Source organism: Chelonia mydas, chromosome 24 (genome assembly GCF_015237465.2).
Source record: "Chelonia mydas isolate rCheMyd1 chromosome 24, rCheMyd1.pri.v2, whole genome shotgun sequence".
NCBI lineage: Eukaryota > Metazoa > Chordata > Testudines > Cheloniidae > Chelonia > Chelonia mydas.
The window spans coordinates 953,931-974,957 of NC_051264.2; the positions used below are offsets into that span (position 1 = coordinate 953,931).

The window sequence follows — 21,027 nt, forward strand, 5'->3', positions numbered from 1 at the left end:
ACTCCGCCCCTTTCCGGGATGCGCCACTGTCCCCTCTCTTGTGGCAGTGGTAGCGCTCCCCCTCGTGGGCAGCTGCGCCTGGGATGGGCCGGCCCATGTCCAGCGGGGGGGAATCGGGTTTCACCACGTAGGCGGCAGGGTGAAAACGGACTGTACCACGGCGGGCCCGAGGAGGAGGAGCTTCCGGCTGCTCGAATCCACGCAGGGGAGTCCGGTTTCGGGGCCCCCCCGGCCCGGATGGTCTGTCCCGGGCGGGCCCACGTGCGCTGCGCGGGCGGGGGTGTCAGAGCCCCATGGCCGGGGTCCCGCGGCTGGTGCTGCTGCTGAGCGGCAAGAGGAAGTCGGGCAAGGACTTCGTGGCGGAGGAAATACAGAACCGGTACCGGACCGGACCGGAGGGGGGAGTCAGAACCGGGACCGGACCGGGGGGGGAGCAGGGACCGGACCGGAGCGGACCGGGTGGGGGAGTCAGAACCGGGACCGGGCCGGGGGGGATCCAGAACCGGGACCGGACCGGGGGATCCGGGATCGGACCGGCGGGGAGGGAGCAGGGTCCGGATCGAACCGGGGGATCCAGAACCGGGGGGGGTCCAGGCCCGGGATCGGACCGGCGGGGAGGGAGCAGGGTCCGGACCGGACCGGACCGGGGGATCCAGAACCGGGATCGGACCGGGGGATCCGGGATCGGACCGGCGGGGAGGGAGCAGGGTCCGGACCGTACCGGACCGGGGGATCCAGAACCGGGACCGGGCCGGGGGATCCGGGATCGGACCGGCGGGGAGGGAGCAGGGTCCGGACCGAACCGGGGGATCCAGAACCGGGATCGGACCGGGGGGATCCAGAACCGGGACCGGACCAGCGGGGAGGAAGCAGGGACCGGACCGGACCGGGGGATCCGGGACCGGGTGTGGGGAGCCGGGCTTGGGGGGAGCCGGGGCCGGGCCGGGCATCCAGGACCGGGAGGGGGGCTGGGGGTGGCTCGGTTCGCGGCGACCCAGGCCGGGGAGGCCGCGGTGGCGTGACGCAGCTAGGAGAGGAGGGAGGAGCCCGGGGCGGGGATATGGGGCAGCACGGGGGGGGGGCAGTGAGGGCACCACGTGGGGGGCACCTAAGCCAAGGTGCTTGTATCGGGACCCCCATCGGGTGGTAGTGGGGGTCTAAGGCCTGGGGGGGCGTTGCTGGCCGCAGTCTGGCCCTGGGAAGCCCCCCAGGGTCGGGGCACCCCCGGATCAGGGTGAGGCTCTGACTTGGCAGCAGCCCCAGCTGCCCCACCACCGGGGTCTGGTAGGGCAAGGGTTCTCAAACTGGGGGGTCGCAAGGTTATTACTTGGGGGGTTGTGAGCTGTCAGCCTCCACCCCCAAACCCTGTTTTGCTTCCAGCGTTTATACGGGTGTTTTAAATGTATAAGGGGGGTGGCACTGAGGCTTGCTGTGTGAAAGGGGTCTCCAGGATAAACGTTTGGGAACTGCTGGGGTAGGGGGCAAATGCATCTCTCTCTTCCCGTGGGCCTGGCAGGAATCGGGGCCGCTGCCCGTCACCCTCCAACCCCTTGTGCCTCCCTCTGGCAGGTTGGGGCCGGATGTCTGCGCCATCCTCCAGCTGTCGGGACCCCTCAAGGAGCAGTATGCCAAGGTACTGCCCTGCCACTCCCCCTGCGGCCCAGGAGGCGCCCGGAGCGGCTGAGCCCAGGCTCAGGGCCACCTCTTCTCTCTCTGCAGGAGCACGGGCTGGATTTCCAGCGGCTGCTGGATGCCAGCGATTACAAAGAGACCTACCGGAAGGACATGATCCGCTGGGGGGAGGAGAAACGCAACACAGACCCGGGCTTCTTCTGCAGGATCGTGGTGGAGGGTGTAACGCAGCCCGTTTGGGTAAGGAGGGGGCCAGCCGGGGGGGGGCAACTAGGAGCCACTCCCCCTTGCCGGCAGCCCCCCCCGTGACGTCTCCTTCCCCGCGCAGGTGGTGAGTGACACGCGGCGCCTGTCGGACGTGGAGTGGTTCCAGGACGTGTACGGGGCCGTGGTGCAGCTGGTGCGGGTGGTCGCAACGGAGGAGACGAGGAAGAGGAGGAACTGGGTGTTCATAGCGGGTGAGTGGCACCGGCTTGGGGTAACGACAACGGCTGAGAACTGCCAGGTTCTGCTCCGTGTTCAGCCATCACGAGCCAGGCACCAGCAAATGCTGAGGTGTGGGGGCGGTTCGGGTCTTCGCCTTGCGGCCTCTGAGCCTTTCAGTCACGCTCGCGTCTTGTTTCCCTGCACGCTATGAGTCTGGGCACTTCTCTGGTCTCTAAGGGAGAGTGGAGATTCTCCCTGACTCCTGGGGCTTGAAGAGAGACCGCACAAAACTCCCTGGGGTTGGCCGTATTGCACCCCCAGCTGCCGCTGCCCCCCTGGTTCCTCCCCCCCAGCTGAGCTGTGTGGAGCAGCCAAGGCTGGAGGAGGAGCGCTAGGGAAGAGCCGTTTTCCAGGCTGGCTCCACAGAGGTTGCCTGGCTGTGCCATCCCTGGCTGGTGCCCTCACCCGTGTGGCCGCAGCTCATGGCCATCCAGCCAGGACTGGGAGTGCTGGGGCCAGTGCCGGGTCGGGGGGGGACGGTGCTTGTCCATTGCCCCAGTCCATCTGCGGGGAGCTCACATCTCTGGGTTTGCTCTTCTCCAGGGGTGGACAACGCAGAGTCCGAGTGCGGCCTGGACCAGGGCGTGACCTTCGACTGGGTCATCACCAACGACGGGGACGAGCTCTCCCTGGACAGCCAGCTGGAGAAGCTGCTGCACTTCATCTACAGCAAATTATAGCGTCCTGCAGCGGGAGGAGAGGCCAGGCACAGCCCAGGGCTCAGACCAAAGAAAACGTCGCAGGGGGGAGGGGTCCAGGAAGCCCCATCCGGGCTGGGACCCCGCTGTGGGAGGCGCTGCAGGTGAGGGCCAGGCGCGCTGAGTGGGGCTGCGCCCAGACTCCATTCCATGAGGGCAGAGGGCCAGTTCCTGTGGTTCCTTTCAGAGCCTGTTCCAGGGGGTTTGCACGCTGCCCTGCTGCAGGCGCCGTTCAGCCTCTCGCCCTGCGGGACCACCCTGCACTGAGACCAAACAGAGGACCCCAGAGCAGGTCCCTGGGCCCTTGCCCTGTCTTCAGCCTCTGGGCAATCCCTCTCCCCGAGGTGGGACCCAGAGCAGGGGCTCTGCTGTATAACGAGCTGTAGCTGCCCTGTCTGCCCCCAGAGGGCGTAGCGCCCACCGCTCAGGCCAGGGGTTCTCAAACGCTTTGTACTGGTGACCCCGTGTGCGGGGCTGACACCTCGCGACCCCCAGGTTGAGAACCCCTGGCTTTGGCCCAGGCCGCTCGGTCCCGTCTCACCGGGTCCCTTTGCATCCCCGCTCATTGGCAGCGTGGCCTGAGGCTGCCATCGCCTGCCCCATGATGCCCAGCACCGCTGCCCCTTGCTTAGCTGCCAGCCTCCCTGCACCACTGTGCCCAGACGGCTCATGCCCCCTGTGGCGGCGGCTGTCTGTGCCTTGTCATGGGTGCCCATATACCAGCCTGCTCCACTCTGCACTGCTTTCTGCGTCACGGGGACCCGGAGCCGCTCATGCCCATCCACCTTGCCTGCTGCAAACCTCCGCTGGGAACGTAGCTCCCCCTCTGGGTGCGCTAATCATGGCCCACAGCGCCAGGACAGGTGTCGATACGAGGGGAGCCAGAGCAATGAGGTGTCGCTGCCCCTGGAATAAAGCTGACAGGTGAGAAACGCCGACCCGTGTGCGCCCGTTATTTACCGCGTGAAAATGGGGTGAAATCCCAGCCCCCGTGGTGCCGGGTTCTGGGGGAGGGGCTGCCTGGGTGGTGGAGCTCAGCCATTCACACCCCCTCCCCAGAGGCAGCTTGCACTGTCACTGCCCAAGGACGTCCGGTGGCTGGCTCTCTGTCGCAGGAGGTAAATGGTTCTCATTAGCCTCTCAGGATAGGACAGGAAGCACTGGGCTTAAATTGCAGCAAGGGTGGTTTAGGCTGGATGTTAGGAAAAAATTCCTGACTCTCGGGGTGGTTAAGCACTGGAATAAATTGCCCAGGGAGGTTGTGGAATTTCCATCGCTGGAGGTTTGTAGGAGCAGGTTTGACAAACCCCTGTCAGGGATGGTCTAGATCTCAAACTTTTGTACTGGTGACCCCTTTCACATAGCAAGCCTCTGACAGCTCACAGCCCCCCATGTAATAATTTCACGATCCCCTCAGGGGTCCCCACCCCCAGTTTGAGAACCGCTGGTCTAGATGATACTTAGTCGTGCCATGAGTCCGGGGGGCTGGGCTAGATGAAGGGACTGGATGGTCCCTTCCAGTCTACGATTTTGTGAGGCTGGTGAGTGAGCGGCACTCTCACCAGCGGGGGGCACTGCGCCCCAATGCTGAGTTAGGTGCGAGGGCGGGAGTGTGGGGTGCCTCTGGCTGGAAGGCAAGCAGGGCAGTGCCAAGCCCATTACAACCCCCAGTGCTCTCAGCTGCAGACAGGATGTCTCCTTCCACTGGTCCATGAATTGCTCCAGCTGGGCTGAGAGCGCTGTGCTTATGGGGCTCACCAATGGGGGGGCTCTCCCCTGTGGGCTGAAGGCCTGGGGCCCACAGCATGGCAGGAAGGAGCCTGTCTGGGCAGGAACTGGGGCAGCCCCAGTGAGATGGTAGGGCGGGGGTTCAGTGGCATTTATCCCCCCGCAAGCTCGGGCTGCCAGCCGGGTTCATGGAGCGTTGCCAGTCCCTGCTGGGAGCTGCTTCCCAGACAGCACGGCCCCATCCTGCCCCTTGGCCCGGTTACCTGCAGCCGGGTGCTGGTGCTGGGACCAGGTGCGTCCTGGCTGAATCTGCAGCTCTCTCTAGTGGCCTCCTGTCAACGGTGCAGCCACTGGGCCTTGGCTTTCTCCAAGCAGCAATATCCTCGCTGGCGCAGTAGTGGGGGGATTAGGGGGGACCAGCTCCTGTGCGGCTCCAGGCCCAGACTGGCTGGCTCAGGGGGTGGGGCAGGGGACACGGGGCCATTCCCCTCTGGGGCAGGGGACTGGCGGGCTCGGGGGCAGGGCGTGACTGCACTTGATGGTCCCCCATTTTTCTCCAGGCCCCACTCCAGGCCCCAGAGTTCCAGCCCCCGAGCGTGAGGGCATGTCAGTGTTAGGCACCAACCCGTGGGTCTCCAGCACGGAGTTCGAGGCCAGAGCATATGGCCTGTTGGTCCCTAGTGAATATTTGTCCACATCTCACCCACTTGGCTCCAGGGGGTGGAGGGGCAAGGAGGACTGTGGGTTGGGACTGAGGGGCACCAGCAAAGGGGGCGGGGGGCAGGTTCAGGGCTGGGCTAGCAGGGGCAGGAGACTGGGGCCATCCTGGATCGAGGAAGTCACCAGCCCAGTCAAAAGTTAAAGTAAGTTTGAGCCCTCGCTGCAGGTTGCGGGGGGTGGGTGTTCCTATTTGGGTTTCGGAGGCAGGTTTGTTTGGATCTGTAGGGAGGAAAATCAAAGGCTGGAGCCACAGCCCCTCCAACTGCCCCAGCCCCCATGCTGAGCCTGCACCCCTCCGAGAGCCAGGAGTCCCCCGCCCTGCGTGCATGGGTAAGCGGTTTAACTCCTGGGGCCGTGCGGCGGGGGCATGGCAGCTGGGCGCCTTGTGCTGTGGTTAATAGTTTTGCTGCAGCCAATTCCCTACGGATTAGCTACGTCCTAAGCAGAACGAGCCAATCTAATAACTAACAACTGCAATCCTGTTTCCCTGTGGAGCAGCTGGCTGGGTCAGGGTGGGGCTGGAGGACACTGCCCCATGGGCTGCTCCGAGGTAATAAGGGGGACCGGGGGTTCTGTGCTGGACTCCAGCAGCCCTCGTCCTAGACCTAAATACTGCCCGGAGGGGGGAAAGGGGGCTGGGGCTGTGCAGCCCTCTCTTCCCCCTCCCCCCCCCCCCCAGTTCATTTCTCACAGGGGCCACATTCTGGGGCTGGCAGGAGCTGTGACTCACGTGCCCGTGCTGTGGGGCATTGCTGCATTGGGAGCCCGTGAGAGCGGGAGCTCCCGGAGCCCTGGGCCAGCACCGCTGCAGTGTCTAGGAGCAGGGCTGCCTGAGACCCCGGGCGGGACTAGCTGCAGGATGGGTAGGCCTGCAGCCCCTCTCGCTGTGGGCTGTACTGCTTTCACTCGCTGCCCCCGGCTTTCCAGCCACACACTCGCATTGCTGGGGAGCCCTGGGCTGGGGGTGCTGAGCGGCACAGCCCAGCCCCCACTCAGTGCCATGGTAGGGTATGCGGTTACTGCGGGGCTGGGCTGAGCTTTGGGTCCAGTCGTGCCCCTTCCCAGCCTGGGGGAGGGAGGACTGACCAGGCAGCTGGGTCTGGGGGTGCCCAGCCAAGCCAGTCTGACGGAGAGTGGTGGGGTCGCTCAAGGTCCCTGCACCCGATGGCAGGGGGAGCTTCGGGGGCCACGTTCATCTACAGCCCCCGGGCCAGTCCACCCACGCACCTGCAGCAGCCTGGGTGGGGCGGCCCAACAAGGCAGCCTGGAGGCCCAGGAGGGGAAAGCAGCAGGGACTTGGGCAAGGCGACTGCGTTTGCCAGCCCCTCTCAAGATGGTGAAGACAGGCTGGGCCGGGTCTCAGGGCTGAGCTGGGGCAGGGGAGAGCTGGGTTCAACGCCCAGCTTTGTGCATGAGTCCCTGAGGCAGAAGCAAACAGCCAGTGATTTAGGGGCCTGAGGGGAGAGAACCCCAAATGTGGGGTGGTTCCTGTGGCATATGGACATTGTAAGCTGTTGCTTTAAATGTCCGGGGATTCCTGTTCCTCGTGCAGCCTATGGCATTCTGCAGGGAAGCCTGGCCGACCAGAGCCAGCCAGCCAGGGTGGGGTCAGTTGTGTGTCTGCCCTGGGAGCAGCCTGCTTTATCTCTCTCTGGCTTTGGGTTCTTGGGTGTTACTGCTCTGGGGACTAAGCAATCAAACCACAATTCAATGCAACCTTGCAGCAAGTGTTTGATAGTTTGTTCTGGCTTCTGTTTGCTTGCAGTGAAGGTAAGCGCTCCGCACCGTGGGCTGATGGAGACAGGCTGCCATGCTACCCCCACAGACCACTCCCAGGAGCCAACCCTTGTTCAGCAGCATGGAGCTTGGTTGTGGGACCTGTGTCAGGGCAGGCGGGAGCTCTGGGGGACCAGGCCCCCTGCTCCGAGCTGGCCTTGAGGGGCTCCATAACTCCTGTCTCCAGCTGCTGCCCATAACCCCCACCCTCTGTCTGCTGCCATCAGCCTTGTCAAAAATCACATCTAAGGCGATTAGAGGGGATGTTATATAATCGCAGCAGCCACGGGAGACTCTTTAAAGGGGCAGCATCCCCTTGAACTGAGCGGGGACCTCCTGGGGCAGGGTCATCCTCTCGGGAGAGGCCTGGGCCCCATCTTTGGGAGATAGCTTGGCAGGGGGCAGATGGGGGATGGCCATTAACCACTCTGCAGCCTCCCCCTACTGCTCTATTTCCCCTCCCAGAGGCTTAGGTCCCACTCAGCGGGGACACAACGTGCTGGCGTGGTGTGTGTCAAGCTACAGAGCCCTCCCTGCCCATGCAGGGACCCCCTCCCCAGGCAGCAGACAAACGGCCCACCCTAGTGCCAGCTGGGGATGCGGGGTATCGGCTGGTTAGTAATAGCTGGATTGGCATCCGCTCCCTCCTGCACCCAACTCCCTCTGTCCCTGGCCCAGCCCTTCTGCCCGTGCCAGCCCCGTGGGCAGGCACCCGCCTCCTGCAGATCACAGCTGAGTCCCCACGAGCGATAGCAGCAGGAGGCAGTGCCCATGGCAACCCTTTAACTCACCTTTATGGACGCATCAGCTGGGGCTCCTCGCATTCGGCACCCTGAGGCCATACAGCGCTGCTGGGGAGGCATGTGCCCTATCTCAGCAGGGGAGGCTGTCCCCTTCTCCCCTGGCTGGGAGACCAGCCCCTGGCTGGGGAATGGGCAGCCGCAGCGTCTGCTTCGAGCTGGGGAGGGTGGAGGGGACAGGTGCTGGCAGCGCCGGGAAGAGCCAGAGCTTGATGCGAACAGCCTTTGCATCCCAGCGCAGAGCTGTCGAGGTGCAGCGCGGGCAGGAGGGAGTCTGGGGTGGGGAGGGGGCATGGCATGGGGCTCGATCTGCAAAGACCCCCATAAAGTAATGGGAGGGTGCACCAGCAGGAAGGGGGTGTCTGGCACAGCCCCCTAGATCTCCACTCATGCCATGCAGATGGAACAAAGGGGGAGCCAGTGCACACAAGCAGACGCCTGGCCTGGCAGATGGGGCAAGCACTGGGCACGAAGCAGGGAAAGGGAGGGCGTAGGGCAAGGCTTCCCACTACGGCCATTGGGGGGAGTCTCTCTCGGCACAGATGTGCCAGCAGGGGTTGCCGCACACCTCATTAAGCACCACAGGAGGGGCCCATTCCCAGGCATGGGGCAGAGGCAGGCAGGTATTGACCGTGGTTACGACCAGCCTGGGAGCTGCTGTAGTGGGACGGATGCTCCAGGCCCCCCCTAGAATGGACAGTTTGGGAGTGAGCTGCCCTGAGAGGAGACTCCCCCCATCAATTAGGGGCAGCTTCTGCGATAAAGCCGGAGCTTTAAGGTAGCACCACTGTGGGGCGGCCCCTTGGACCCAGCTGGCCCTCCATGTCCTGCACATGTGCACCAGGCAGACGGAGGGACATGGAGCTCAGCCATCGGCATGTTGCCTCCCTTCTCCTTCCTTATGTTCTTAGCTTCCATGAGGTGAGGGGCATCTCTTGAGGCAGAGTCCCGCTCCTCAGACAGGCCATGGCATTGCCATGCTCCGTGCCAGCTGCTCTTCCGCTCGGAGCTCGGCCTTGGCCCTGACTGCCATGTTCCGGGGGCGCCGCAGGGTTGATTTAGGCATAAAGACGAGGTTTTGCAAGAGGCCCAGTGATGCTGCAGCTGTGGGATTTTGTGAACCCTGGTGGAAACGGCTCTGTTTGTGGTGATCCCCCTGCTGTGCTCGCAGCATGGGGCTTGTGCAGAGCAGGCAGGGAGAGAGGTGGGCTAGTGGGTCCTGGCTCTCTACACGCGGCACTGCAAACAGCACTCGGGCAGTAAAGAGAGGGCTTGATCCCGCAGATACGAACACGAGCTGCACGCCAGCACTCTGCTGGCCTCAGCACAGACAGCCAGGCATGTTCCTAAGAGACTGCAAGATCGGGGCCTGAATTAGGAGTTTAACCTGCAGATGATCAAGAAAGCCAAAGAAGTGTGGGTCTTAAAACAGCGTAACGAAGCCATTGCCCCGGGCAACTCACGGCAGCTACTGGCGTTAGAACGTGGATCCTCATGCTCTAGATCCCAGCTCACCTGCTGCTTGGCCTGAAGGTGATTCTCCTTCAGCTGGAGACAGTATAGCACCTATGACACACAGTTACCCAGCAAAGGGCAGGGATTGTACAAGTACGCGCACACACAGGCCGCCAGCCAGTCACAACAATGTTAATTTTAAGCTCTCTTGAGTTGTTACTAACCTCCAGGAAACAAAGACCCCGTCTTGTGATGAGCTGTGCAGGGGCTTGTTGCAGGATCAGGGCCCAATGGGAAGGGGGGCGCTGTGACATTATTAATCCCTTATCCTCTCTTCTCTGGGGAACCTGGGAAGTTGGCAGCTCGGGCGTTTGCTACCAGGATGCTCCTCTGCCTCCCAGCCAGACTTTGCCCATGATGAGCCGTGTTTCTTTTATCTGACTGGATGATTGTTGAAGAGCCACGTATTCATCAGCCCTGGAGAGAGGCGGTGCTTTGGGTACCTACCTGGTTTTCGGATGAGCCAGCTGCCCCCACCCTGAATTATCCCACATTTACTGCCCCCCCCGCCCACATGAGGAATGAGTTTGCCATCCCAGACTGCGAGCAGTGGGAGTGCCAGCCTGGAGACGGGTGCGGCCATTCACTCGGTACTGCCAGCTAATAGCAGGTGCAATTAAAAGCCATTTTTTAAATGAAATTCCTCCAAGAACAAGACAAGGATCCTGGCGGCTGGCAGCTGCTGCTTGGCACAATCAAGCCCAGAGTGGAAACAGCAGAACCTGAACCATCCATATTTAATGCCATGGAAAATGTAATTATAGTGGGCTGGCGTCTGCAGCCAAACCACTCGCAGGGGATGGAGGCCTCTGAGGTGGTTAAACACTGCATTTAACTAAAGCAGCCCTCTGCCTCTCCCCTGCACCTTGTGTGGACATACGGGGGCTGGGGCATCTGCATCCATTGTACCTGAGCAGATGGATCAGAGTTACACAGGGCTAGATCAACCCAAACATGCCTGATATCGCCCGTGAGACGCAGGTAGAAAACACGCCAAGAGTCCAGCCGGGCCACTGGAAAAACCACAGGAGAGCACATGAGATACCAGCAATCCCGGTCTGAGCATTGCAAAGGCAGGAAGCAGATGGAAGCATGCCGCATACAGAAAGGGACCACAGATGTGTCTTCCTTTCCCTGGAAAGCTACCTTGCTTCACAGCCGAAGCAATGCCCCCTTGCTAACGGTGTTCTCTCTCCAACCCGTGGCTCAGTCCTCTTGCGCTTTACACTGAGCAAAAGCAAATCCAGTACGCTCCTGCTGGTTGGAGTGACCATGATCGATGTTTCACTTACCTGCACGTGACTGGCTCCAGGTGAGAAAGGCAGGGGGCAGATTTCTTGGTACCAACAGCATGAAGCCAGAACAAGCTTATTTTTGAAGCAGCCATTTCGACTCAGGTTGTGATCTGCCCTCAGCTCTCCAAGCTGAGCAGGACAGGGCCAACTCACACCCAGCCTGCGCTCCTGGAGAAAATGGTGAGGTGATTCAGTAGAGGGTGCTCGTTCCCCTTGAAGCAGTCCCCGGGGTGCAGCTGCTGCAGACAGGGATCCCATGGCACTTTCCCCAGAAGGCAGGTTGTGAAATCTCTTGTCCCAGCCAAGTTCTAACTCTGCTAATCCCACTGCGTCAATCAAAAGCCCCCTGCAGTTTCAGCTGATGTCTTTCAACGGCTGTCTAGCCTTCCTGTATGCTGTTAAAGTGCTGCTATGCCCCTCCCCAGAAGTGAACGCATTGCAAGTGTGGGGAAAGGAATACCCTGAGTGTAGAAGACTTGTGAGGGCCCACTGGGATGAAATTTCCAGCATAACTTTATAATCTGCATTTGTAAATGAGAGGGGACTGAATGGGATGTTCTAATGGGTCTCTGAGCCGATGGACCCTCCTCTAGCCCTACGGCAACCTGACCCGCTTCTGTGGTTTCATTCCAAATACCAAATGATTGCATCCGTTAAGTCCAAAGCATATTGTTACAATTTCACAGTCCCTGGGGGTCATGCTGGCCTCTGACAGACCAGATGGGAGATAGATGGATTGAGGGATGGGGGGAGGGGGCATCCCCAGGCCTCTCACAGACCAGACAGCTGCCTCACCTCACAAGTCTTTACTGTGTAATGACTGGTGTGAGTGTGGTCACATCCACGCCACTTTACACTTAGAGCCTCTCCATCACTCTGAGGCGACCACAACTGGAGCAAGGGGCTGAATAGATGGGGCGGAGGTTAGTGAGTCACCCCCCCATCCCCTTCCCAACCCCCAGGGCCAGTTTCAAACAGATCCCACAGTGGGAGGAGAAGGGCAGAACAAAGAGAAAATGAGGGGTCTGGTTGCTCCCCCAAATCTCTGTGCAGGAATTGCCCAACTCCTGCTTCTGGGGCACTTGGGAACGGAATTCAGTCCCTGCTGTACTGCAGTGCCCCTCACTCTGCCCCATGCACCTCCTGCTCCCACCTCAACTTCCACCCATGTGCTCCCCCACCCTCTCCATGCACCCAACCCACCTATGCTCCCCAGCCGTCCTGCGCCCCCTCCACACACACAACCCACCTAGGCCCCCACCAGACACCCAACCAACCCATGCACCCCCTGGTTCCATCATGCACCCAACCCACCTAGGCCCCCCTGCCGCCACCATGCACCCCCTGGTTCCATCATGCACCCAACCCACCTAGGCCCCCTGCCCCAACCCCTACCATGCACCCCCTGGTTCCATCATGCACCCAACCCACCTAGGCCCCCTGCCCCCACCATGCACCCTCTGGTTCCATCATGCACCCAACCACCTGGCCCCCCTCCCCCCACCATGCACCCAACCCACCTAGGCCCCCCTGCCCTCACCATGCACCCCCTGGTTCCATCATGCACCCAACCCACCTAGGCCCCCTGCCCCCACCATGCACCCGCTGGTTCCATCATGCACCCAACCCACCTAGGCCCCCTGCCCCCACCATGCACCCAACCCACCCAGGCCCCCCTGCCCCCACCATGCACCCCCTGGTTCCATCATGCACCCAACCCACCTAGGCCCCCTGCCCCTACCATGCACCCCCTGGTTCCATCATGCACCCAACCCACCTAGGCCCCCTGCCCCAACCCCTACCATGCACCCCCTGGTTCCATCATGCACCCAACCCACCTAGGCCCCCTGCCCCCACCATGCACCCCCTGGTTCCATCATGCACCCAACCCACCTAGGCCCCCTGCCCCAACCCCTACCATGCACCCCCTGCCCCCACCATGCACCCAACCCACCTAGGCCCCCCGCCCCCACCATGCACCCCCTCGCCTTGCCCCTCCCGTCCCCTTCTTCGGGGCGCTCCCAGCAGACGCCGCCGCCCGTAGGCCCCGCCCCTCCCGCGGCTGGGCCCCGCCCCTCCCGCGGCTGGGCCCCGCCCCTAGGCCCCGCCCCTCCGCGGCTGGGCCCCGCCCCACAGGTGCCCGGCGCGCCCCGCCCCTCCGGGCAGGCGGCCAACTACAACTCCCGCCCCGCCCGCCGGCTCCGCGCAGGCGCGGCACCGCCCCGCGGCCGGGGCGGGGCGGCCAATAGGCTGCGCCGGCGGGCGCGAGGGGGCGGGGCCGGGCGCAGGGGGGCGGGGCCGGCGAGCACAAGGCGCCCGCCGCGCAGCCCCGGCGAAGCCGCCCAGCCGCCCCGCGCCCCCGCCGCCGCCCCGCACATGCCCGCGCGCGGGAGGGAGGCCGCCGGGCACGGGCCGCCGCGGGGCGCGCGCTGAGGCGGCCCCCGCCCCCCTCAGCATGGAGGCGCCGCCGCCGCCGGGGGCCCCCGAGGAGCCGCCGCGGGCCGGGCCCCGGCTGCTGCACGCCTCGCCCGGCGCGCCGCCCGCCGCCCGCCCGGGCAGCCAGCGGGCCCTGAGCGAGCCGCCGGGCGGCCCCGCGCCGGGCCCCCGGCACCGGCAGCCCAGCCCGCTGGCGCCGCGGCGGGACAGCAACCCCTTCACCGAGATCGCCGTCAGCTCCTGCAAGTACAGCGGCGGCGGCATGAAGCCGCTCAGCCGCCTCAGCGCCTCCCGCCGCAACCTGCTGGAGGCCGAGCCCGAGGGGCAGCCGCTGCAGCCCTTCGGCCCGGGCCCGCCGCCGCCCGCCCCGCCGCCGCCGCCCGAGATCGTGGTGTCCCGCGAGGGGGGGGGCCCGCCCGCGCCGCCGCCGCCCGCCCGCCGCCCGCCCGCGCCCGGCGCCTTCGCCCGCGCGCCCAAGCGGAAGCACCAGAACATCGGCTACCGGCTCGGGCACCGGCGCGCGCTCTTCGAGAAGCGCAAACGCCTCAGCGACTACGCGCTCATCTTCGGCATGTTCGGCATCGTCGTCATGGTGATCGAGACCGAGCTCTCCTGGGGGCTCTACTCCAAGGTGGGCGGCCCCCCCCCCTCCCCGGGGCGACCCCGACTCTGAGGGGGGGGCGGGGCTGGGGGCGACCCCGACTCTGAGGGGGGGGGCGGGGCTGGGGGCCCCCCGGGGCGACTCCGACTCTGAGGGGGGGGCGGGGCTGGGGGCGACTCCGACTCTGAGGGGTGGGCGGGGCTGGGGGCGACTCCGACTCTGAGGGGGGGGCGGGGCTGGGGGCCGCCCGGGGGTTGAGGTGGGGGGGCAGGTGTGACTGAGGGGGGCGGGGCGGAGGGAGGCCCCCAAGGGCGACTCTAAATGGGGCGGGGCGGAAGGGGGCAGGTGTGACTCTGAGGGGGGCGGGGTGATAGTTGGGGGTGGGGGGCTGGGGTCGGGGGCTCGGCCCGGGGGCTCTGAGGCTGTAGTTGGGGGTGGGGGGCAGGGTCTCAGCCCTCCCCGGGGTGCCCCGGAGCCCCCAGGCGTTACGGAGCAATCTCCAGCGAAAGGTTTTACGTCCTGTGATGAAACACTCCAGGGACACCTTCCCCCCCCAACCTAGCAGCCTGGGGCGGGGCTCCCCCCCCCCCCCGACTCCCTCTCCCTGTGCTGGCTCTGCAGCTTGGCTCTCCCCACCCAGGGTGTCCCCCTCCACGCCCGCAGCAGCAGCGGGCCTGGCTGCAGGCGAGCCCCCTGGCTGGCGGAGTGGAGGGGCCGGGGGCGCTTGGGGCACAGGCACCCTCCCCACATGCTGAGCAGAGCAGGGGCCCCGGGGATCCACGGTGGCTGGATGCGCTTTGCACTTGTTACAGCCCAGAGCTGGGGGATGGGGACAGGGTGGAGGGAGAAGCCGCTTCCTCTGAGTTCACAGTGGGGGTGGGTGTGAGGGGGGATTTGCCTGGTGTCAGTTCTCTCTCTCTTCTTCCCCCCTCCCCCCCTTGGCTCTCCCCGTGGGGTGGGCGGGCTGCTTGGTGCTGCTCAGCTGTTGATTTTCAGTAGAGCTAATTTCAGACAGGGCGCAGCTGTTGCAAGGCTGGCACGTTATTCTGTGAAACCCAGCCGCGGAGCAGGGGCCGGGGATGCCTCTGGCAATGGGTGACCAGTGGCTCTGGAGGGCAGGCGCTGGCCCGTGGCCCCTGCCCCCTGCCAGCCACTGCCTTAATTCTCAGTCCCCCCCTGTGCTCAGAGAGCGCTCTCCGATCCCCGCTTTCCTGCCCTCCGCAGCTCGACCCCCATCCCTCCTGGCAGCCCCGATGGCCTAGCTCCTGTGGGATTGTTACCTCTGGTGGACTGGCTGCCCCAGAGCCGCTTTTTCCTCAACGCCTGCTCTTGTGTGTATTCTCATAGCCCCGGTTCAGCCTTAGGGCCCCTTGCGTGGGGGGCTGTACAGAGACCCTGCCCAGGAGGCTCCTTGTTTGGGTGTGGCTGGGGATTCCCCTTGGCTGGCTCTGTCCCCTTCGGAAGAGGGGGCCTGGCCCAGCTATGTTCTGCTATCTGCTTAGAGGAAATTTCCCCATGTGATCGAGCCTTGAGCCCAAGCAGCTGGACCCTGGGGCTGGCTGAGCCCTGTGAAATGCTTCCTTCCTGATAGAAAGTGAGGGCAAAGTTGCCCCACCCCCCCCATCCCCAGCTGTCCTGCCATGGGCTCCCCTGCAGCCGGGGATGTGCCTTTGCCTTGGCACAGGGGGTAGCCCCTTGTGCCTTCGGCCCTCCCAGGAGCAGGACCCCTCTGGTAGTAGCACCGTTCCCAGAAGGAAAGACCCACCCCCTTTTTGCTCCAGTGGATACACTGGGCCAGCAAGTGGTGGTGCTGGTGGGACTGGGTTCCCCAGGGCTCATTGCATGAGTCAAGCTCTGTGACTCCCCCATGGGATTCTGGGCTCTACCCGAGGCTGGAGCGGGCTGGGGCTGGCTACCCCCTAACTAAGGGATGTCTGGTGCCTTTCCCTCCTGTTCCCTTGGGCTCTCCTGACTCCCCATGCTCAGGCCCAGAGGAGGGTGGCTGCCTGTAGGAAGTGCTGGCATGCAGGGGTCACACCTGGCTCCTCTGTCTGTCTGGCCTTGTTTGCAAACAGCCACCAGCCCTGAGGGCACAGCTGTCTGCTCGCTGCCTGGCAGCCCCCAGCCTGGTCTCTGGGGTGGGGCTGAGCCTGGGGGTGGGGATCTCCATGCTCTTGAATTTGCAGGCTCCTACAAGAGGGTCAGCAGCATTTCAACCCCCGTGGCGGGGGGGTGGCACCATTAAAATGGCTGCTTGGCCTCCCTGGGGCACTGCCCTTGACCCTTGCGGCTGCTCTGCGCCTGGGCCCAGCACTTAAAGAGGTCTGAAATTTTGGGGGCTCTGCCCTAATCTGGGAGCAGCCCAGGCTTAGTGCCCCTCACGATCTGGCTTTAAGTATTTTATTTTGCTGGCTCTGCGACCCCAGCCTCGCTTGAAAACACTGCCTGGGGCTGGATGCTTGGGCCACAGTCAGAGCATGTGCAAGCGGGTCCTGCCGACCCCAGCCCTGAACAGGGCCCTCGAGTACCAACTGCTGGAGACAAGCCCCTCGGCTCAAAGTTGATCCCTGTGTAGTTAGAAGCTGCTCTGCATGAACCTGTCTGGGCAACATGTGTGCGAGACCCAGTGTCCCGGCTTGCTCCCTAGCACCCCATGTGGCAGTGAATGGCACACTGCGCCCCCCCCCCCGCCCCCGAGAACTCTCTGTGCCCGGGGTCTGTGGCACAGGCACCCCCAGCTAGTACACTGGTGTGCCCCCCCGGCTCCCTTTCTTTCTCTAGCTGTGCGCTGGCAGGGATATGAATAACTCTTTGTATAGACATCTGTCATGTTATTTATACCTATCTGGAGAGGGGAGATGAATAGGCATCCACGCTAGCGGGGTGTGTGCAGTGCAGGCAGGGGCTGGTGGAATGGTCAGGCGCTGGGCTGTGTGGAGAGGGGGATCTGTGCAGCTTGTCCCATTCCTTCGCATTCCTTTGACTCTTGCTAACAGGGGTTTGCAGCCAGGCAGCTGGGCTGGTGTCAGGCAGAGCTCAGGTCACATGGGCACAGAGGGAGCAGCAAGATAGGGAGTTGTGTGGGAAGGGGCTGCTCTCTGCTTCCTGCAGCAATCTGAGGAGCTGGGCGGTGGGGGGGCAGAAGAGGAAAGGCTGCTCCAGCACTCAGCTCCTGCCTTCCTTCATTTCCCTTGAAACCAAAAATCAGGAGGAAAGGAGAAATGCCTGACCGTATTGGTGGGTGCATAGGGCACCCAAATGGGAGACTGGCACTGATCTGTGGGGTGGAGCATGGCTGGGTTGGGCTGTTGGCTGGGCTATGCAGGGATTGGGGGGCGGGGGGGATGACAGGGCTAGTTCTGTGTGTTTCAGAGAGGCATATACAGGCGGTGGGGTGAGTGTTCAGGTCACCCCCTGCTGCAGCGAGGTCTGTGGCACCAAGGGCATGGGGTAGGATCCCCTGTGCTCAAATTAATTCCACTTAGGTTTGCTCAAGGCTCTTGAGTGGAGGAGCTGGGTGACTCCAGGGCTGTGGCTCTGACTTGCTCCCTCACCCCCCAGCTGGCTGCTGGGTCTTTCTGGTGCCTTGTTCCTGTGTGGCCCTGATGTGGCTTGCTCAGCATAGGTGTGGCTGCTAGGAAAGGTCTGGCCAGTTGCTGTCCAGGAGAGTAGCTGTAGTGTGCCATGTTACCCCCCCCAGCATAATGGGATGTTGCTGGTGCCGCCTCCTTGCTGGAAGGGAGCCTGTGGGTGGTGGATCCCCAGGGAGCAAGGTGGAGGGGGAAGGATCTATTTCTCCCAGTGGTGCCTCTGCCAGCACTTGCCCCTGCGTGGGGATGAGGCTTGAGGTGATGCTGGAGCTGGCTCTGCCCCATGTTGCCCCACAGCAGGGCCCCAAGCCATGTCCTGACCCTGACCCACTTCCTGGGGGCCATTGGGAGTTGGGGTGGGAAGTATCTGTGGAATGGTGGGGGGGGGGAGGGAATGGGACAAGACTTCAATCTGTGGGTGGGAGGGAGGTGCTGCTCGCAGGTGTTTGCCCAGGAGGCAGAGGGGGGTAGTGGGAGCTGATCCACCTTGCTCCTGTTTAATCCCAGGGCTCTGCAGGCTGCGGCATGAGGAATCCGACTGGCTCTGCTCTCTCTGCCTTCCCGTGCCAGCAAGGCTGGTGCTTTCCTTTACGGTGATGCCCCCCTCAGCCCCGTGGCTGGCTCTCTGGGCCCTGTCTCCCCCTCAAGGGGTCTGGGAGGGCTGGGCCCCTGCTAACTATTGGTGTCAGTCCTACCTAGCAAAGTACCTTAACTGTGCGGGCAGCTCTGTCCTCAGGTGCTGGGTGCTTGCCTGGCAGTGCCCATTGCCACCAGTGGGTGCCCTAGATAGTGTAGTGAGGCTGTGGAGTCCAGAGGAGGGTGGGGGCACTCCAGGCTTGGAGGCTCGTCAGTCCAGGATGCCCTCCAGCTGGTTCCACATGGTCAGCGGTTCCTGGCTATGTACACGAGCTCTGTCATGCACACAAGCCTCAGCCCCAAAGGCCATGGAAGGGGCACATGATGCTTCCTCACTCTGCCAGTGTCACGGAGTCCCTGGGCAATACTCTGGAACTGCTCTCCATGAAGCCAGTCAGGACTCTGGGGAAGTCTCCTTTCTGTGAGCAGCCTGTCTCCAGGACACACAGCTTCCACCTCCCTGGGTCTGACCTCGGAGCATTCAGCATCCTCTGCCCCTCCGTGCGCTTCCCACAGCCAGTCCGCCCAGGCGAGGTCTTGGGGAAGCCAGAGGGTCCTGCCCCCCAACTCCACAGTCAGACGTGACTCTCAGCCAGCCAGTAAAACAGAAGGTTTATTAGACGACAGGGACATGGTCTAAAACAGAGCTTGTAGGTGCAGAGAACAGGACCCCTCCGCTGGGTCCATTTTGGGGGGCAGTGAGCCAGACAACCATGTCTGCACTTCACTCCATGTCCCAGCCAGCCCCAAACTGAAACTCCCTCCAGCCCCTCCTCCTCTGGGCTTTGTCCCTTTCCCAGGCCAGGAGGTCACCTGAGTCCTTTGCTCTCCAACCCTTTAGCTCTCACCTTCCAGGGGGGAAGGGCCCAGGCCATCAGTTGCCAGGAAACAGGGTGTGTCTGGCCATTCTGTGTCCAGACCCCTGCACACATCTGCCCTCTAGGGCTCTGCAATGATCATACACCCTTATCCCACCACCTAGATACTTAAGAACTGCCTAGGGGACACTGAGGCACCCCCACACTATTCAGAGGAAACATTAAGAACAGTCCCACTTGGTCACAGCCAGCTATAAATCCTCCCCACTGAGCCCCCCGGCAGGGAGTCTTTCCTGTGCCTGCTAGCCCAAGGCAGTGCTTCATCTGGCTGGAATTCCCCCTCCCTGCTGAGTCTCAGCTGGGCTAGGCCAGGGAGTGAGGGGAGAGATGGAAGCTGGAGAGGGCTCTGCAGGGCGAGCTGCCCCCATGCCTCTCACATCTGGGCAGAACAGAGGTCATAATATGATCTTCAAAGATTGTAGCTTAGCATGGTGTATAATCTTCAGAGATTGTAGCTTAGCCAGGGCTTTGTAGAGCACTCAGTGCTGGGACAGCAAGGGGGCTGTGGATGGGGATAGAGGGGCATTGGCAGAGCTGGGGGTATGGGGCCCAGGTTTGGGCTAGCAGGGGTTGTTTTGGCCAGAGAGAGGGGCTTTGGCAGAGCTCTCTGGAGGAACCCTTTGCCTGGTCTGGCTCCAGCTGTCCAGATGCACTGCGGCCTGGAAGCTGTGCTTTCCGTGGTGCAGAGACCAGGAACCTGGGTCGCACCTGCTACTGGGAAATCGAGAATAAGCTGTGCACCTCTGCCTCCTGGGCAAACACCTGCAAGCAGCACCACCCACCCACCGCAGGACTGGGGCCTCCTGAGCCGCCTCTGGCTGCAGGCTGCCCTGGGCAAGAGGTGTCCTGACCACTCCCTGCCACAATGAGAAGGGTTGTGGACCTGGTTGCAGGGTCTCCTGCAGTGTGTCCCCATCCCTTGTCCCCATCCCTTGCGCCCCCCCCCCCCCCCCCCAGTGTGAAAGGGGTCGAGGCTGCTCTACAGCTGCTGTTTGAAGCTCCAGCAATGCTCTGATTTGTATCTAAATATCCCCAGGAAGCTTTCTGGCCCCACTGTGTTAGGAACAGGAGCTCACTGGCCGTGTCCAGAATTCTGTGCTCCTGCAGGGAAGGGGCTGGAAGGCGCCTGGGGCTGCTGCAGTGCTGGGCCCTGGCCTAGCTCCAGCCCTCAGCTGAGAGCAGAATGCAAGGTGCTTGTTTTAGCCTCTCCCCAGCTGGAGGACAGGGCCCCTGCAGCCCAGGGCGTGGCACCTGGAGCCAAGAGCTAGGTGCCAGCAGACAGCACCCCCGTTCTAGGGAGTGTGTGGTGTTGTAGGGCTGTTTGCAGGCTCCACTGTGAGGGCTGGCATGTGTTGTTGTAGGACTGCTTGTGAACACCGTGCCATGTGTGCCACCTTGCCTTCCACTTGGCTGAAGAGGGAGCACTGCATGCTGGGATTTGGAGTCTGGGTGGGGCACCCCAGGGCTGTTGGCTCCCAGGTACAGTTGTGCAATAGAGCAGCGGCCTTTTGGGGGTGACCTGGCTATGTGCCAATCACACCCAGCAGCCATGCACCCAATGGCGACTATGTGAGGCTCTCCAATTCTCCTTGTTATATGGCCTCCCTGGCAGCCTGGCACCCCCATCCCTTTGGTGAGTGATGGGTTTGGGGGGGCCTGTTCTAGATTGGCCGGACGTTGGGGTGTCCATGCCCCACACCGTGTGTGTGTATGTAATATATATATAAGGCCATGCAGCCGCCCTCCCCCAACACACGTGTGCACATGCCTGTCCTTGCTCCAGGTGCTCACCTGCCCTAAGCCCCAGTCTCCCTCCGAGCTGGGCTCTGCTTGCCAATGAATCACGTTGATCTCATTTCTGCCCGCTCCTGGGAGTGAGCATGGGAGCCAGGACTAGTTCTTCCTGTCCAGGCCCCTCTGGAGCCGGCTTTGACGGGAGCTGTGCATAAAGACCGGGGCTGTGTGGCAGGTTTTTCCCAAAGTATCGTTTGTCTTTTACCTTTCCGCCTTGTCGTGCCGTGGCCCCGGGGGGGCAAAGGGGATTGTTGCTCCATTTCCTGGGCTGTTCCAGCTTGGCTTGGATTGCTTTTTATTAAAGCTGGAAAGCAGCATGCATGCAGGGGAGGGGGGTCTGAGAGACTCCTCCAATGGGCAAAGAAATGTTAACGTGCCCTGGATTCTGTATGCTTGCTCGGCTGGGGTCACCCACACAGCTGGGCCTTTCTTTGGACTGAGC

The 21,027-nt window shown here is 62.9% G+C and overlaps 2 protein-coding genes across 9 annotated transcripts in view; both read left to right on the plus strand.

The window, feature by feature from the left end:
- On the plus strand, positions 1-3,752 carry PMVK (phosphomevalonate kinase). 2 transcript variants are annotated; one of them, XM_037883400.2, is made up of 5 exons: positions 1-379; positions 1,570-1,633; positions 1,720-1,872; positions 1,961-2,090; positions 2,662-3,752. In XM_037883400.2, exons 1-5 carry the CDS (start codon positions 294-296, stop codon positions 2,796-2,798), a joined length of 570 nt encoding a protein of 189 aa, XP_037739328.2. In that variant the 5' UTR covers positions 1-293; the 3' UTR covers positions 2,799-3,752. The 2 variants fall into 2 exon arrangements, with proteins under 2 accessions (XP_037739328.2, XP_043391074.1); XM_043535139.1 differs by lacking the exon at positions 1,570-1,633 and having other exon boundaries at positions 275-379.
- A 9,463-nt stretch (positions 3,753-13,215) lies between these two features.
- KCNN3 (potassium calcium-activated channel subfamily N member 3) overlaps positions 13,216-21,027 on the plus strand; it is a 79,246-nt gene continuing 71,434 nt past the window's right edge. For 2 of the 7 annotated variants that reach the window (XR_006287319.1, XM_037883394.2), the window contains exon 1: positions 13,220-13,717. Coding sequence is in view for 4 of the 7 variants with exons in the window: in XM_037883394.2 (XP_037739322.1) it covers positions 13,349-13,717 (369 nt within the window). In the remaining 3 variants the exon portion in view is untranslated. Of the gene's footprint in view, positions 13,718-21,027 lie in introns of all 7 variants that reach the window. The other 5 variants (XR_005223048.2, XR_006287318.1, XM_043535136.1 and 2 more) reach the window with 4 other exon arrangements.